This window comes from Phaenicophaeus curvirostris, chromosome 1, assembly GCF_032191515.1.
Source record: "Phaenicophaeus curvirostris isolate KB17595 chromosome 1, BPBGC_Pcur_1.0, whole genome shotgun sequence".
Classification (NCBI taxonomy): Eukaryota; Metazoa; Chordata; class Aves; order Cuculiformes; family Cuculidae; genus Phaenicophaeus; species Phaenicophaeus curvirostris.
Genome location: NC_091392.1, coordinates 41,109,718 through 41,127,233, shown reverse-complemented (window position 1 = coordinate 41,127,233; position 17,516 = coordinate 41,109,718). Strand labels below are relative to the sequence as shown.

Here is a 17,516-nt window from a genome sequence, read left to right as displayed (position 1 = left end):
TGGCCACACTTAAGTCCATCCATTGGTGTATATGCCAATTGCAGCTGTGCCTGTGCTAGAGGGACATGAATGTGATGTTCAGTTGGTGTATCTAAAGAGCCACAAGAGAGGGTGGTTGCTGCACATGTGCCTTCTGCCAGAGGCCTGGAGGAGGAGGAGGCCACAGAGTTTGTAAATGCAGCACCTGCTCCCTTTGTTCTCTGTCACTGAAGGTAACTTGCTTGCCCTCAGCTGGGACCCCAGAGATCTCAGCACCTGTGTTGGCCCATTCCCCTGTGTGGCTCTTCCTTGCCCCACGCTCTGTGTGCACAGACCATGTCTCTGGAATGTTTTGCAATCCCAGCTGCTCCTCCCTACCCTGTTCCAGCTGTGCTGAGTGAAGGGCAAGGGGACACCAGGGATTTGCGATGTCCCCTGCCCATGAACAGCAAGGGGACAGCCACACAGCCTGGCCTCTGTTGGGCCCTGGCAGCTCTAAGTGCAGGGAAGCTGCCTGCCTTGTGTCCCGGCTTAGCCCCAGTCGTGCCCCAGCACGACGTGACCCTGTGCCTCAGTGGGAGGGGGAGGAGAATCAAAGAAAAAAGGTAAAACTAGTGGGGTGGGATGGGATAAAGACAGTTTAATAGAACAGCAAAAGGAAGAGAAGTAATAATAAAAGAATAGACAAAGCAAGTAAGGCACGGGGTGATTGCTCACCCCTTGGAAACTGATGCCCAGCCCCTTTCCACGCAGTGATTTCCACCCCCATGCCTCCCAGTCAACTCCCCCAGTTCATATCTATTTGCACACCCTCACAGGGTATCAAATACCCCCTTGGCTGTCCTGGCTGTGTCCTCTGCCAGCTTCCCTTGCACTCCCTGCCCTCTCCTTGGGTGGCCAGTAGGAGAAGCACAAGAAAATTAACTTTGTAGTTAAAGTATCCACCCCTTATTCTATACTACTTACCTGAACTCCAGATCCAACACTTGCCAGTTAATCGCTAGCGCTTTTTCTGTCTTTGAAATACACACACACACACAGAGCTATCATGCCCTTAGTCTATGGGCCATCCCTCTAAAATGTCCATTGGGTTAATTTAATCAACGACTTCGGTTCCATCTGTGGTAACAGCCTTTCAGGGCAGGAGTTGTGTTGAGTGGAGCCCATGAAGCAGCAATTTGATGCTTTTCGGAGAAGGAACAACTACAAACTAACTAAGCACTTCTTTTTTTGTGTAGCCCTCAGATGTTTGCAGCTGATCACTGCCTCAAGAGTCACGTTTTTAACTCCTGTACTGGAGACTGGCAGCTACAGAGCCACTGCCACAGACCAGGTCCAGGGAGGTTATTCTCCCTCTGTACGCAGCACTGGTGAGGCCGCTCCTCGAATCCTGTGTTCAGTTCTGGGCCCCTCACCACAAGAAGGATGTTGAGGCTCTGGAGCGAGTCCAGAGAAGAGCAACAAAGTTGGTGAGGGGGCTGGAGAACAGGCCTTATGAGGAGGGGCTGAGAGAGCTGGGGTTGTTTAGCCTGGAGAAGAGGAGGCTGAGGGGAGACCTTATTGCTCTCTACAACTACCTGAAAGGAGGTTGTGGAGAGGAGGGAGCTGGCCTCTTCTCCCAAGTGACGGGGGACAGGACAAGAAGGAATGGCCTCGAGCTCCACCAGGGGAGATTTAGGCTGGACATTAGGAAAAAATTTTTCATGGAAAGGGTCACTGGGCACTGGCAGAGGCTGCCCAAGGAGGTGGTTGATTCACCTTCCCTGGAGGTGTTTAAGGCACGGGTGGACGAGGCGCTGAGGGGCACGGTTTAGTGATTGATAGGAATGGTTGGACTCAATGATCCAATGGGTCTCTTCCAGCCTAATGATTCTATGATTATGATTCTATGAACAGGCTGTAAGGGGCATTAAGAAGCCCACTTGAATCACAGAATCACAGAATCACAGAATAACCAGGTTGGAAGAAAGGACGGGGGCTGGAAAATGAAGGACAATACAGGGATCTGAGCTGCGAGCAAGCAGTGAACCAAGAATCAGCTGCTTGTTTGATACTGGAAGCACAGGGTGGCCTGAGATTGGCTGTTTGCTACCTGACTGTCACTCCCAGGCAACACAGTAGGGTTGCAGGTTGTATAGACCCAGGGGAAAGGCATGAAGATGCCAGGACAGGGTTAGGTTGGACATTAGGGAAAGGTTCTTCACCCAGAGGGTGGTGGAGCACTGGAACAGCTCCCCGGGGAAGCAGTCATGGTCCAACACTGACAATATTCAAGAAACATTTGGACAACACCCTCAGACACGCACTGTCAATGTTGGGGTGTCCCGTGTAGGGACAGGAGTTGGATTTGATGATCCTTGTGGATCCCTTCCAGCACTGATCGTTCTGCGATTTCCTACCTTTGCCTTGTGCACATTCTGCTCTGAGGTTGTACTGTGTCTTTCCAGACACACCCCCAAGTGCACGGCCAAGCTCTCCTGCAGTGAAACACACCAAGTGCTCTGGACATTCACCTATTCATTTCTTTTGTGTTGGTATAAACTGCAATTTCAGTGTTTCAGCAGTGGTCACACTGTATTTTATGATTAGGCCAATGGTCTAAACTACATGCAGGACATATCCTCTTACAAACAGGCAGCTTGAGAAACTCTCTGGATGTTCAAGGGTGATGCATTTGTCATCTTTTGGTCAGTGACTGGAAGAAAGTTCTAGCATGTGCCAGAAAACTAATTACCACCCTCACAAATTAATTAAATGCCCTAGAAGTATGGGCTCAGCACTAGCTCAGGGTCAACGTATCAGTGACTCCAAGTTTTAAGAACTTTGTTTCATTGCTCTACAATTTGGCAGCAGAATTGGGTCTAAGAGGCAGTTTATTTCTTCTCTTCTCCAGTTTATACCCATTGCCTCTAGTTCTATCACTACAAGCCTTTGTAACAGTCCCTCCCCAGCTTTCCTGCAGCCCCTTCAGGTCCTGTCCAGGATACGCAGCTGCTCCTTCCTCTGCCAAAGTGCCTGGAAAGTGACCTTCTAGAAGTTTTCGGGTTTTGTTTCTGTGAGAAGGCTGGGAGGGCAGCATCACACACTTGACTTTCTGGGAATGATATGACGCCAAACCTTTGCTGCTGAACATTACTGGAGCAAGGCGGCAACACTTCTGAAGGGGAAGAGCGCACACTGGGCTCTCGTGGAGAGAGTTTTCTCCTGAGACGTCTGGAACTAAGCACAGATGACTCAAAATGTTAAAAACCCAGTAGTTTATTTCAAAGTATAAATTTCAGGCGTGTCAGACAAATCCCCACTACAGTTAACAGAGACACACACGCTAATCTACAGTACATAAAAAAATGGGGAGAACTTGCAACTGCCCAGTTTAAATTGGACATTAAATCAGTTCTGCAATTTTTTTTTGTATTTACAACTCCAGCTGCAAAACAAAAAAATCAGATGCTGAGTTTTCTAACAAATGATTTTGCACATTTGACTCCCAATAGCCAATAAATTACTAAAGCTGAACAGGACTCCCCAAACAGCTACTGCCCAGTTATCTTATTTACAGCTATACTCCATTAAATTAAGACAGCGCCTCAAATTATATATATATATCTATGTGTGTATTCATAAAGGAAGAGGAAAAACAAGAATGCTCAGCTTGTGTAATGACAATGAGAAATAAAAATGTTTTTTAACAGGTGCTTAGGAAGTGGTGAAAAGGAAGATTTGCCTTCTCTTAGCAATCCTTTCTTTTTCTTTCTCCTCTCTGAAGGTGTCTGGAAGGGAATATCGAGTTTGGTGGCAGGGTTGGCTCAGCACCATTTGAACTCCTCTCCCTCCAGTGTTTTCATACGATGCCCACCCCTACCCAAACCAACAAATTTAAAAAAATATATATTTAATATATCAAGATTCTATTTAGAAAGTCTGGATAGATATTTTCGACTAAATGAAAATACTCAAGAGTTTACAAGGAGACAGAATCACAGCTTTTGTACAGTGTATGCAATACTCCAATACTGGGGAATGGCTGTTTGGAGAGCAGGAACAGATTTGACCTTTGACCTGTGCCTACCTGTAATACAGATTCTGATTTATTGGACATTTAAGACAAACAGGGTAAAGGAAGGGCTGAAGTGACTATTTTTGTTACAGTGCAAAACAGAGCTCAGATCCTACTATTGGGCCCAATCATGCTCCCACTGAAGGCACGAGGGGTTTTGCCATTGTTTTCAAAGGAAGCAGGGTGAGACCCCTTTTTACAGGGAAGACAACGTGGGCATTTCCAGCCTTGTGCTAAGAACCTCGGGATCAGGTGAGTGTCTCAGTGCTTGTGATAAGTGATCTAACATGGCCAATGGCAGCACAAGTAATTTGAAGAAGCAAACATCTAAGACCAACTGCTACTCCTAGGGAAGCTGGTCAGAAAATACAGGCGGAGTGGAACCTGCCTCTGCACCCTCACTGAGTTTTCCGAAGCTGCCACTGCAGATGCAGTACTGATGCGATACCTAAAGTCTGACCCCTTCCTAGGGTTTAGTTATTTCAGTCCAATAAGGCTTTTTTTTTAGACATATACTGAAATAAAGGAGGCTGGTGAGGCTGTAACTATGCTGAACGAAGCCAAAAGACATTTTGCCATCACCGCTCCACAGCAGGAGTCCTCTCCAACCAGAAACCGAACTAACTCAACCTAATTTCAACCTGGACATCCAGATGCCCTTGTATCACAGAGAAAACCAAACCTAAAATGAACCAGAAAGTAAATGAGGATGGAAACCACAGCTGTAGAATCAGTACTGTGTTTGCTAAAAGATGGGGGACCAGACCCAAGGTGGTAGTGCTGAAAAGTTATGTATCCAACGGCAACAGCAAAACACTAACACAGGAACCACTTTCTACCAGGCTACTGAATAAGATGGGAAAATGTTTGCATGAAGCGCAAAGGAGAAACTGAAACCAACCCTTTCACTTGTAAGCAATATAGAGATTTTTGGCATAATTTAAAGTGTAAGCCTCCAGCAATAAATACTTTCATGAAGAGCCCAGTCTAGAAGTACAACATTAACACACCTGTACTGAATGTTCCCAGATACTTCGGTAATATTTTCAAATAAAGTCTATTAAATGAAATCAATAAGTTCTGCATGTTTGTTGAAACAAACTTGAAATTTAGTTTCTCAGTAGTTTTATTGTTCCCGGGAGGTAAAGGATAATAGAACAACCAGCCACCCCACAACACAGGGAAAACTGCTGTAGGTAATCAAGTAACACTCCTGTTAGTTAGCAGAAGAGGTGAATACTCACTGCAGAGATCTGCTCCACCATGAAAATGATTTCACAGATATGGCATAGTTCTCTCCTCATCTGTGATTTAAAGACCAGCTACTTTCCAGGTCTCCAAACCAAGCCAGGCATTTGAAAATCGAGCTGTGTTTTATCACATACTTTGCCACCACTACTTGCTTAAGATCTTGAAACTGGGTCTTTGACAGCTCTGCTGGGATGAAACAAAGACATTGGCTTTCCCCCACAGCTGCGATGGCTTGAGCCAACAAATGGTAGCTGGCTTATTTAATCCATTCATGAAACATCAACTGCACTCTGCCATACGCAGCAGAAAGGGATCTATTAAGCCTAAGCCAGTTTTTACAGTCAGTTCAGTTGAGAACTACACCTTTCTTTAGTTATTAAAGATGAGTCTTCTTTCTCTAAAGATACAGCCCAGAAAACCTCCAAACATAACACTGGAACATCTGTAATAATACCTCCACTGGAAAAAAGAAAAAAAAAGTTCTAACATACGACTCGCCCCCTGCTTATCCAAAGCAAGACAAAGCTTAGAACAATTGTGACAAAACATAGAAAAGCTTATGTATAGTTTGGGCTGGAATCACAATTAAATGAGCAACATTAAGTTCTAGGTTGTTTTCTAACATTTATTTCCATTTTCAAACTATAAAACCTCATTGCACTGATACGACCAATGGCCCTTCGGTGCTACCTCAAAGACACAATAAAAAAAAATTGCCCAAGGAGGACTTAACAGCCATCAACTGGAGTGAACTGCTTTAACCCCTGCTACAGAACTGGCTTTATAAGGACCCAATTTTCCATAGGTAGACTAAATGTGTAACTAAAAAAATTATTCCTTGAAATAGGCAGATAAAACATTTAATTAAACATAGAAAAATCCAAGGCATTGTTGATTATTGGCACCAGCAGTACAAGGACAACTGTTATCCAAAAGAAACGTTACACCTTATTCATACAGGAGATTCTGTGAACCTTCTCTCATGATACTTGCATGTCAACAGAATTTTTGCTCCCCCAAATCAACAGAACTGCTATGCTTCAAATGCAAATTTCCACACAGAAAATATCAATTACCCACCTGACAGTAGTGACAATCCCAGCTACATGAAGGAGTTCAGTGTAATGGCATAGATGAAAGTCTGCAATATAGTTCCTTTTACTGATGAAAGTTCTCAAAGGGAACAGCTAAAGAACCCGTAATTTAATAGCATATTTCACTAGCTATGTTTTGGGATTTAAACTTTCCTGGCCTTTTTCAACCTTGCTTTACCTATACAAATGTTGGTTTTAAGAAGCAGAGCACTGGCATTAACAAATGGAATCTTCTACAGCTTTGGTACATGGATTAGAAAAAAAAAAATTATTCCCTCCTAAAATTTGTTTGGTTCTGCTGGGCAGGAACTAGACTGCTGTCCTTGTTCTGACAAGTATCAAAATAAAAACCTTACATATATTTTCTTCTCCAAGGACATTACGATTTGGTTCTGCAAAAAACTCCAAGTTTAACATGTCAACAACAATAGGGCAGATGACCAATTTCCTTTCTCATCTCAGAAGCATCATGAAAGTATTTATCAACATTTGCGATTGCTCACAATTTAGGCCAGTGTCTAAAGTTGTTTCTAAACAGCTTTGTGTGTGTTTCCTTTCCGCAGAGGCAGGCGACTGAGACAGAGAATAGGACTGGGAAGCCAAACTAGTATCTTGTACTAACTTCACATCCAAACTGAGTGCAAACAGCTAGAAGCTTTCATGGTGTCACACCACAGAGATTTCTTCTTTGGCTGAATTGCAGCATACAGCTTTCCCAAAAGAACAGGGAAAGGGTCTGGTGGAAAATACTGTCTGTATATTCCAATATTCTTGACAGGACAAACCCAACTACTCGAGAATTACAGTGAGGAAAGTGTTGAATGATACTGCAGCTAAAACAAATCCAACTTCGACAAATGTTACACTCCCTGGTCTTCACAGAAATAATAATTACTGCAAGCCTGGAAAATGAGAAGCAGCAATGAAAGGCTAGAAAAGTAAAGGGAAAAATAACTTTAAGCAAATAAAAGAACACCACAAGTTATCTGGCTACATTTATTCTTTAAGGCACAAAATAAATTTAAAGAATAGGGATGGATGGATGGAGAGGGACAGAGAAGTTTTCTGAGCTAGAGAGTTGTGAATGCAGCCTCTACAATCCAGTTTAATTTCTGACCTGGGAACACTCCCAGTGTGAGTGCGGGAGAATGGTGAAGGTAGAGGAGTATACTTATTCTGGACCAGTAGGAGGTAGTGGGGTGACTTATTTCTTTTCCACCAACTCCAAATTTATACACACACTGGTACCCTGGCCAGACTCAAGTTCCCACCCTTCCCTTAGAGGGCTGATTACAGTTTATAAAACAGGACCAGACCACTCAGTCTTTCAATACAGAAGTGAAACCTTGAATTGCCCTTCCTATCACAGCCTGTTCACAGCGTGGAGGGGATAAAAGGCAAATCTGTTCCCGCCCTCACGTTAGTGCCTTGATAGGTATTACAGGTGTGTACATGTTGCTTCAGACAAACTGTAACTTATTATCTTGCTCCCACTCTGAAGCAGAATCCCAGGCATCCAGGGTGCCCTTGTATAACAGGTAGATAGGTATCTAGGTAGAACAGCTGTCATGGAAAGGAAAATGAAATTTTCAAATGGCCCATGACTTGAGCTATCCAGAAAAAACAGGCGCTCTTGCTGCAGGTGAGACTTTATTTTCTTTTGGTTCTGAATGTATGTAGTGTATCACACAACTGTCTAAAATGATCCTGCAGATTGGATTTAAAAGTGTATTTCATGCATGGGATCAACCCCCCAAAACTGGGGTAATTCCTGGTAGTAGGACAGGTAGAGAAGCTCCAAATCTCTACTTTAACTGCTCTGGGAAGAAATCACATCTGTGGACTGGGGATCACAGAAGGGTCCAAAACGTCCATAGATGTCCTTCGCCCGGACCGCAAAATAGTATTTGCTGCCAGACACAAACTGTGTAAGAGTGCATGCCATAGGTAGTGGGAGGGCCTTTACTTCCCCGATCTTCTTCCACTGGGAGGGCATTGTGGCACTGGGGTCCTCGTGATAGGCATAGAGATGGTAACTGTCCACAGTGGCACAGCTCCGGTCCACCTCCATGACGCTCCACGACAGCACAATACCATTCTGGCTCTGTACCCGTGCCAGCTTCAGCTGTGGCTTTTGAGGTGGAGAAGTGTTGGCAGCTTCAGGGGGCAGACGTGGTGGCTGCGGTGCCTCTGGGAGTGGGGCAGGATGTATAGGGCGTGGCAGCTCCTAAGCAATGGAAGAGCAATACAGGAAAGGTCAGAGTCTACAGCAGTGGAAGGAGGCTTTAATTCATCATTCCCCAAGCAAACGGAAGTAAACGACCCTGCAATCACCCAGTCATCACAACTCCAAGTCCTCTGTGCAGTGTCAAGAGATCAAAAGCAAAGGTTAAGGAGGGGTGGGACCAAGGATGATGTAAGTTCTTTTTATTCACATGTAAATCCGTAGCGGTACACAGATGATCATTGCCACAGTTATTTCCCTATATCCTATTTGCTTCCAATCAAGAGGTGATATGAGGAGCGGCTGAGAGAGCTGGGGTTGTTTAGCCTGGAGAAGAGGAGGCTGAGGGGAGACCTTATCGCTCTCTACAACTTCTTGAAAGGAGGTTGTGGAGAGGAGGGAGCTGGCCTCTTCTCCCAAGTGACAGGGGAGGTTCAGGCTTGACATTAGGAAAAAATTTTTCACAGAAAGGGTCATTGGGCACTGGAACAAGCTGCCCAGGGAGGTGGTTGAGTCACCTTCCCTGGAGATGTTTAAAGATGGGTGGATGAGGTGCTGAGGGGTTTAGTGTTTAATAGGAATGGTTGGACTCAATGATCTAGTGGGTCTTTTCCAACCTAGTGATTCTGTGATGGACTGAACATTGTGCCCATTATCAAGACTGAGCAGGCAGTCTCAACTAGCTCAGTGGACTAGCTCTTGACTTTGAGCTAATCCACATTTGAGCTGTTGCTCCCATGTTACCCAAAACACTCCAAGCAGTGGACTAGGCTGACACCTCATCAGGCAGGTTTTCATTCACAAAAGGAACAATGGGTAACGGTGCCACATGGATTTTATTACCTTTAATAGATCACAAATGCTCAGCTTCAGTTTCCAGAGAATTCTGAAATATGGGAACAAATGTGGCTTTCCACATTGATTTTTCTTTCTAATACCACTGAAACTGTCAGAGGTCTCTCATTTATGTTAGTTAAGATGCATTTAGGGATGTGTTTACAATGGGTACAAAATTTTGTTCTTTAAGCCAGAGTCCTTTCAGATTGAAAGATGGGGCAGTTCTTGTCATCTCCAGTGTTCTGTGTGACACTGGCTTTATGTATTCTCATTATTTATCATTGGAGAATGCATGAAGTTGAATGGTGTCTAGGTTGAAAGAATGGTGAACCACTTTGTTGGTAACATATTTATCATTTCAGGATACCACAAGCTGCCCAACAGCTGGGTATGAATTTGGTTCAGTCTCAACAACAAAACCAATCAAATAAGCAAATTCTCAAATAATTATGAGAAAGGGTTTGAGGTGACGCAGAAGAATGACCCGAAGAGTGATTAAAAAACCTCTGAAATTTGGGAACTGGCAACTTTGATAATCTTGTCTGTGCCCTGTTCTCCTACCACAGTTTTGCAAACAGCTGTACTGAGAACTTTGTCATCCAATTCATAGCCAAACCATGAATAAACTTTATAGTGGCAGTTCTTCTGTACCACTGACTGCATGAGTCATATGCGGACAATTAAGCACCATTTTTCAGTACGTGCTACCGGTGATCTGGAGAATTCTGGGATAAGCTAACAGATTGCATAGCTTTTACCACTCTTGGCAGAAGCCATTCTAGGTGATAGGGTGGTGCTATACATGCAAACTGCCCGAGAAGTGTCTACAAGGCATTTCAGTATTCTGTAGTTCACACTATGAAGCAATATGAACGATGTCAATGCAGTGACAAGCCTGTAAATTGCATTGAGTAATTTCAAAATGACTACTCACAGCATGCACTTGTGGTGGTCGATGATGTACTGTAAGCTGAGGTGCTCCAGATGCAAGAGTTAGTCCATTGTTCACAACATATGCAGCTGTTTGAGGCATTCGCACTGTCATACCTGTAAGAAGCACAGTGCATACTTTTGAGTATTCAATACTTAAAATCAGTTTAACAGAATATTGGAAGACCAACTCCTTGGTTTGGTTGGATGACATCAAATTTCAGTGACACACTCTCCTCAAACTGCCAGCAGGTTGATGACGTACTGCACAACAAAATCACCTCCCATCCCCAAAGCTGTAGAAGTCAAAGAGAACTTCTACTTATGCCTGTAAAGTGCACAGAATCAAAGTGTGGGAGATACAGGAAGCTTAAGTAAGAAGATAAAAATTACATCGCTTCAGGATTCAGATTACTTCTGAAGCATCCAACCAATACACATCAACAGTAGCATTTAAAAAAGTTGTGTAACAAAGATAGTGAAAAATGTAGAATGGGCTAAAAGATCAAAAGTCATGACAACTAAAAGGGATCAAGAAACATGACTGGTTTTTTGTTACAAATACGTGAAACCTCCCTACCCAATATGAAAATAGGAAGCCTTGAATTGGTATTCTAACTATACTGGTCTTATATCTACTCAGGCTAACCACGTGGCTTTCTTGTCCTGAGGTACAATGCTATGGAGGAACCATCATTTTCTTATGTCTAACCTAGCTTGTCACATAGTGGTACTGCATAATACGCAGACTTTACAAGCCAGAGCAACAGCATTACCTCTAACAGAATCATGGAAAATTTCGTTTTGGATGTAAAGTATTTGGTATGTCATCCAGAGATGCTTAACTGGCAGAGTTAGGACCTGCGATGACTTGCATCTGTTTTTTTTCTCTTTCACATAGCTGCAGAGGGAATGATTTCTTGATTACCTGAGATTTTCTCAAGTCTGTAAACTGGAAAAAACCGCTAACCTCTATAGTTAGGACCAGTACTGTAAAAAAGGAAGCAACAAAGGCAAAACAAAACACCCCACCATATCCATCAGATAGAACATATTGAGCTGTGTTGTTCTAAAATGTGCATGTTAGAAAGCATCTCTTACCTCCAGTTTGTGGGTTGACTGGCCTTAAACCTGGGCTTGGCATGACAGCTCCTCTTACAGGACTCTGAGCTGGTGGTGCAGGAAGAGTTGTGTAGACCACCTGATGGTTAGCAGGGGCTCTTGGTATAGGAAGTTTTGCAGCAGTTTGAGTCACTGGCCGATGAGTTACATTCACTGTTGTCGGAGCTGGAAAAAAGACAGGAACCATAATCTAGAATGGAATTCCACATTAAGGTGATATGCCTATTCCACGGTACATAACTCCTCTGGAAAACTGATTCATCTGAGCCATGAAAAATAAAAACTGTCTCTGAAATTTTATCCGCTTTAGACAATGCAAGAATAGAGAAAACGGCCTAAAAAAATAACAGTTTTCACATAAAACCCAACACCAAAGAGTATGTAGAACACATCAGTCATAAAGAAAATTTTAATGTCAGCTAATCTTCAACAACCATCTATAGAAGAGAGTAAAATCAAGAAAAAAAAGAGGATTTACATTTATTCTTTCAGTTAGAAAGAAAAAGAGCAAACACCCCAAAACACATTGCAGAAAAAGTAACTAGGAATGGAACATTAATGTCAGCCTTGCCATTCACACTGCCAAAAGGATCAACTGCCAAGTGCAGGTGGACAGAGCTAAGAGTGATGTTGCTAATAGTTTTATGTTTTTTCCCCACCGACTTCAATAATGCAACTGCTACAGGTTCCTCTTTTGCTTCTACAAGCAATAGTAAATTTAATAATTTCAATGACTGTTTGTAGCAGGATTTCTTCCTCTTTATGGAATTAATTTGATCCTGAACTCTATCTAAACCAACTGGACTATCCTTCTCTTTCACTTACTCAGTTTTTAAAAAAGAGTTATGGGAAACCGATTGGAGTGAAGACTAAAAAGTGACTCAAACATTCTAATCATTCAGGTGAAAAGATTAGCACAACATAGAGCATACACAAGTCGAGTTTAAGATAAAAAAAAGCATTCACTGCATTCCTATAATGTTGTGAAATGAAGCTACCTGTAGGTAATACATGTATGGTGGTTTGGGAAGGTCCACTTGTTGGCACACCCGCTGGCTGCACAGGGTTTGGCTGCATAGGCTGCAAGGATCGAGACAAGGGTTGGGTGGATACGCTCAATCCTGTCACAGGTGTCTGGTTCTGCTTCTTGGCATCTGCTTTAAAAGAAAATAAAGTTTTAGACAACAGCAAACAGAAATTAGAACATCACAGAGTTTTAAAATCTCTTTTTCTCCCTGGTCATTCACAGATTAGCAAAGAATACTTCCTACCATGACTTCTTTCACCTTTTCATTCTGCAAACAAAATTGTAGAGAATACATTCAATTCCCTTCATGTTCACATAACAATCTTTTTGCCCCCCATATTACATAATGTTTCATTTTATCGTCATGGAGTTTGCCTATTTCAAAATAATTTGGAAACCTGAACTAAACAGAACACGGTGCCAAAGCCTTTAAAAGTTTCTATTAAAAAAAGAATAGCCTAAAACCTTAAAAAGGCCTAAATACTGCTGTACTCAAGAAGTGATAGAGCTCCCTAAATAAATCTTGTCTAGCTTTGATGCTTACACCCTTTTGTTATTTGCTGACTCTTTCCTTTGTTTATTAGTCAGCCCAGTTTGTTGGATTTTCATGCTATTTTCTAAGAAAAGGGAACTGCTTTATTATTTATAGAAAACTTAAAAAAGAGAATTTAAGTTTTCTCAGACACCCTCCTCAACACGATTTGTTAGAAGTCACAGTGTTTGTATCTGTAGTTTACTACAGCAATATGTTTTCCTGCTTTAATTTATTTGTGACAACGCAAACATGCATTTGAGTGCTAGTCTGTATGTAATCCAGCCAGTGCATAGGTTGCATAAAGAAGAATTGAAAAGCTCTTGCCTAGATACTTCAGCTAGACTAGTGAGGGGCAGAAAAAGCACCACCAAAAATCAAAAACAAGACAAAACAGTAGGTTTTACAGGCATTCTATACCAAAAAATTGGTTAAATTGTACATGCAGCAGCCACTAATTTAGTAAAAAAGTACACAATATAAAACCAAAAAACCTGTTAATGTGTTATTTAACTCTTGAGAAAATGTATCAACAATGTATAGAAGAACGTATTTAGAAACTATCAATTAAGTATACTAACTAGATTTCAAAGCATTAAAAAAAGGGTTGAAGGCCACACAGTTCACAATGCTGTGGTTTTTAGCAGCTAGAGACTATTGTGGTGGTCTCACTGAGCTGTCTCTAACATCAGCTACTAAGAGCCTGAAGGAGCAGTACCTTTCACAAACTGCTAGATGATACAATTCAAGACCTCAAAGTAAAAAACAATATAAATTGCAGACCATACTGTCCTGTAGACAGAATAGCCGAACTACTTTACTGAAGCCATTTGCTGAAAATAAATTTTTCTTTACCTTCTTTTTTCAAAGTCTATAGAAGGAGCAGCTCAGGGGATGCTCAGAAAGGGATGCTCAGTCCAAAAATGAAAGGGGAGGACGTTTCCTGCTCTTTCATGAACTAACAGGTCCTGTGAATTGCTGAAGCTTTTTTATTTTCCATGAGTAAGACAGATTTCTCAGTATTCAACAAATTATTTGGCTCTGAAGAGACTCCTACAGAGATGCACACACCTGCTGACTTTGAATATTTACAGACCGATGCACATTTCAGCTGCTGTTGGATAATTTAAGCCATTTGAGTGCATTCTCAGTCACGACCTACAGAAGATGTGCTTATGATCCAACCAGTAAAAACCCAGACACACTACTGCTGTAAAAATGCAGTTCAATTAAAAATTGTAGCCTGAAAAAATGCGAGGTTTTTTTTTTATTTTGCTTTTGTTTTTAATCCCACACAGAAACGAGTTCACTTGTCCTTGACAAATCAAAAGCCCTGCAGAGAATCCAGTTGCTCCAGAACAGGTCAGAATTGCAGCAGCCACAGAAATGATGAAAGATACCCAACTAGACCTCACTACACAAATGGAAACAAAAAGCAAAGACTAGTTTAGCTATGTAAGCTAAAAGTCAGCATGGAAATTGGGAAGTCTGGGTGCAGAGTAAACACAGGACTAAGGTGAACACAACATCATATTCATTAAAAATGTGGAACTGGAAGAGACAGGACAATCTGATTTATGGAAATGAACATAAAATGGAAGACATTACTACTGGAGGTATAAACAAAACTCTAGTACACAAAATGGAATAGAAGAGGGCCTAATTTCCATGCCAGAAAATGGGCCTACAACACTGCAGTTGTAGTAAGAGGTTTTAATCAGCACACTGGTTCAGAAGTGGGATTATGGGACAGCAGAAATGCCATACGCATGTTCTAGAATTAGAGAAAAAATGTTCCAGAAAACTACGGATTTGTTATCAGACAAAACAGCTTACGAAATTAAAAATTCATACTGTATGTATTTAATATTTTAATATTTTTATTTTTTAATATTTTTTCCTACAAGAAGATAAATGCAAAAAAACCAAAAATGAGCACAGGGCTGTGTGAGAGTACACTCCTGCATCTTTCTTAGATTACAAATCCAGTTTAGACCAGGGACAGGTATCCGATAAAGCTATTAGTTGTTTTAGTATTTTTATTAAGTACTTTGATGCAGTGTGTTACACAAATATTTAATAAAAAGTACAGCAAGGGGACTATACAAGCATTGCAAGATACTTGCAGACAGTAGAGTATCTACATTACTCTTACATAAAAGGGCAACAATTGTTCTGAACAGAAATAACAACACAGTTTTTCAAGTGTTATGCAATACTTTAGTTAATAATTTTTGCACACATCAGAGAGCATACACTAAATTTAGTTGCCAGTGTACTAAACTGGAAGATGACACTAGTATGGAGGTGGACCAAAATACCACAGAGGAACAAGGCTAAGACTTGAGAACTAGAAAAAAGATGACGATGATAGTGCAACATCAGACTTTTAGGAACTGGCAAGAACTTCTGCTATTAATCTGGGAAATCGTGTGTAGAGCAGTGAAGATGATCAGGAAAACCTGCATATGAACTATGGAACATCTGTGTGTTGCTTGTCTGACAAAGTAAGAGAGGAAATGCAAATCTAGACTGTATCAGATGAGTGTTCCTACAGTGTGATGGAAACACTTTTTTTCCCCTACACAAAGCACTATTTAAAAGCAAACTGCTGTATGTAAAAAAAGGCATTAGAACTTAAGACGCTTGTGTTTCTGTGTTTATAGAACGGAGCTTCAAAAAGCCACACTACCAGCTGTTTAAAGAGAGCTACTCCTTCGCAGGAGTACTGTGCCCAAACTCAGTGGCTCAAGCACATGATTAGAGGTCCTAGTTACTATGACGCAAAAAACACCAAACCCAAACCCTAACTCCCCAGCCCAAACAACAACTAAACACATGCCACACGCCCCCAACGTGATTAGCCCTTAAAAATAATGCACAGGGTTTTGTCTATCACGATTGAAAAATGGGCTTGATGATGATCTATCTATACAGGTCTGCTCTTCCGTGACCCAATACAGAAATTCTGATTTCAGTTTAATAACCTCACTAAAAACTCCACAGTTCTTAACCTAAAGCTCAATATAAATACATAGTTTGGTATACAGTATTACAGATATTAATTACTGATCCACATGGAAACTTGATTGGGAGAAGGGATGGAGAGGCAACTAGATGAACAGGTTTAAAAAAGATCTACTGCAATGTTAAAATATACTGTCAACTTTAATCTTTAGTAATTTCAACCAAGAAGGACAGGTCTCATAACTGCACATTATCAAAACAGTGCAACTTTGTTTCCTAGTTGTACCAGGAGAGATGGAAATGGAAGCACATAAGACTCTCTCTATATTAACATCTATTTAAATACCTTTTATAAATAATAGAATTAGGTTTACTTAGTTTGTGGGTGACTGCTTTAAACAAAATAATCAGGATCTGAGTGTTCCCAACAACTCTATAAGCGTTGCTCTTCTATTTGAATTAGCACTGAACTGATATTGTGCCATACTGCAGTAAATACCATAATGCAGGAGGTACCTTCTCTCCTGAGACTGTGTACCAATAATTCCAGAACAAAATAAAATTTGCTCCACATCTGCAGTGAAACAAAGTGCAGTGGAAAAAATATTTGGCCAAATCTATATACATGCATATTGTCTAGAAAGCTGCCTGGAGGAGAGGGACCTGGGTGTGTTGGTTGACAACCGACTGAATATGAGCCAGCAGTGTGCCCAGGTGGCCAAGAAGGCCAATGGCATCTTGGCTTGTATCAGAAACGGTGTGACCAGCAGGTCCAGGGAGGTTATCCTCCCTCTGTACTCGGCACTGGTGAGACCGCTCCTTGAATACTGTGTTCAGTTCTGGGCCCCTCACCACAAGAAGGATGTTGAGGCTCTGGAGAGAGTCCAGAGAAGAGCAACAAAGCTGGTGAAAGGGCTGGAGAACAGGCCTTATGAGGAGCGGCTGAGAGAGCTGGGGTTGTTTAGCCTGGAGAAGAGGAGGCTGAGGGGAGACCTCATTGCTCTCTACAACTACCTGAAAGGACGTTGTAGAGAGGAGGGTGCTGGCCTCTTCTCCCAAGTGACAGGGGACAGGACAAGCGGGAATGGCCTCAAGCTCCGCCAGAGGAGGTTTAGGCTAGACGTTAGGAAAAAATTCTTTACAGAAAGGGTCATTGGGCACTGGAACAGGCTGCCCAGGGAGGTGGTTGAGTCACCTTCCCTGGAGGTGTTTAAGGCACGGGTGGATGAGGTGCTGAGGGATATGGTTTAGTGTTTGATGGGAATGGTTGGACTCGATGATCCGGTGGGTCTCTTCCAACCTGGTTATTCTGTGATTCTGTGATTGTGAAAAAGCTGTCAGAAGTGTACTCCTCCTCTTTTTAACCTGAATGTTATTATCAAAACACAGGAATTATTTCCCAAGAAACTTGATCAAAATTCGAGAGCTGTTTTCACTGCATCGCAAAACTCAAGCTCTTACTAGGATTTTAGTCCATACACTTCTACAGCGACTCC

At 42.0% G+C, this 17,516-nt stretch overlaps 1 protein-coding gene across 3 annotated transcripts in view; it reads right to left on the bottom strand.

Moving 5' to 3' along the window:
• Nucleotides 1-3,219: 3,219 nt before the first annotated feature.
• Nucleotides 3,220-17,516, bottom strand: part of ATF7IP (activating transcription factor 7 interacting protein) — a 97,061-nt gene continuing 82,764 nt past the window's right edge. For 2 of the 3 annotated variants that reach the window (XM_069854644.1, XM_069854653.1), the window contains exons 11-14: nucleotides 12,493-12,648; nucleotides 11,474-11,659; nucleotides 10,377-10,489; nucleotides 3,220-8,608 (exon numbers count right to left, since the gene is read on the bottom strand). In XM_069854644.1, the coding sequence (XP_069710745.1) occupies nucleotides 8,192-8,608; nucleotides 10,377-10,489; nucleotides 11,474-11,659; nucleotides 12,493-12,648 (872 nt within the window). In that variant the 3' untranslated portion in view covers nucleotides 3,220-8,191. Of the gene's footprint in view, nucleotides 8,609-10,376; nucleotides 10,490-11,473; nucleotides 11,660-12,492; nucleotides 12,652-17,516 lie in introns of all 3 variants that reach the window. The other variant, XM_069854634.1, reaches the window with a different exon arrangement.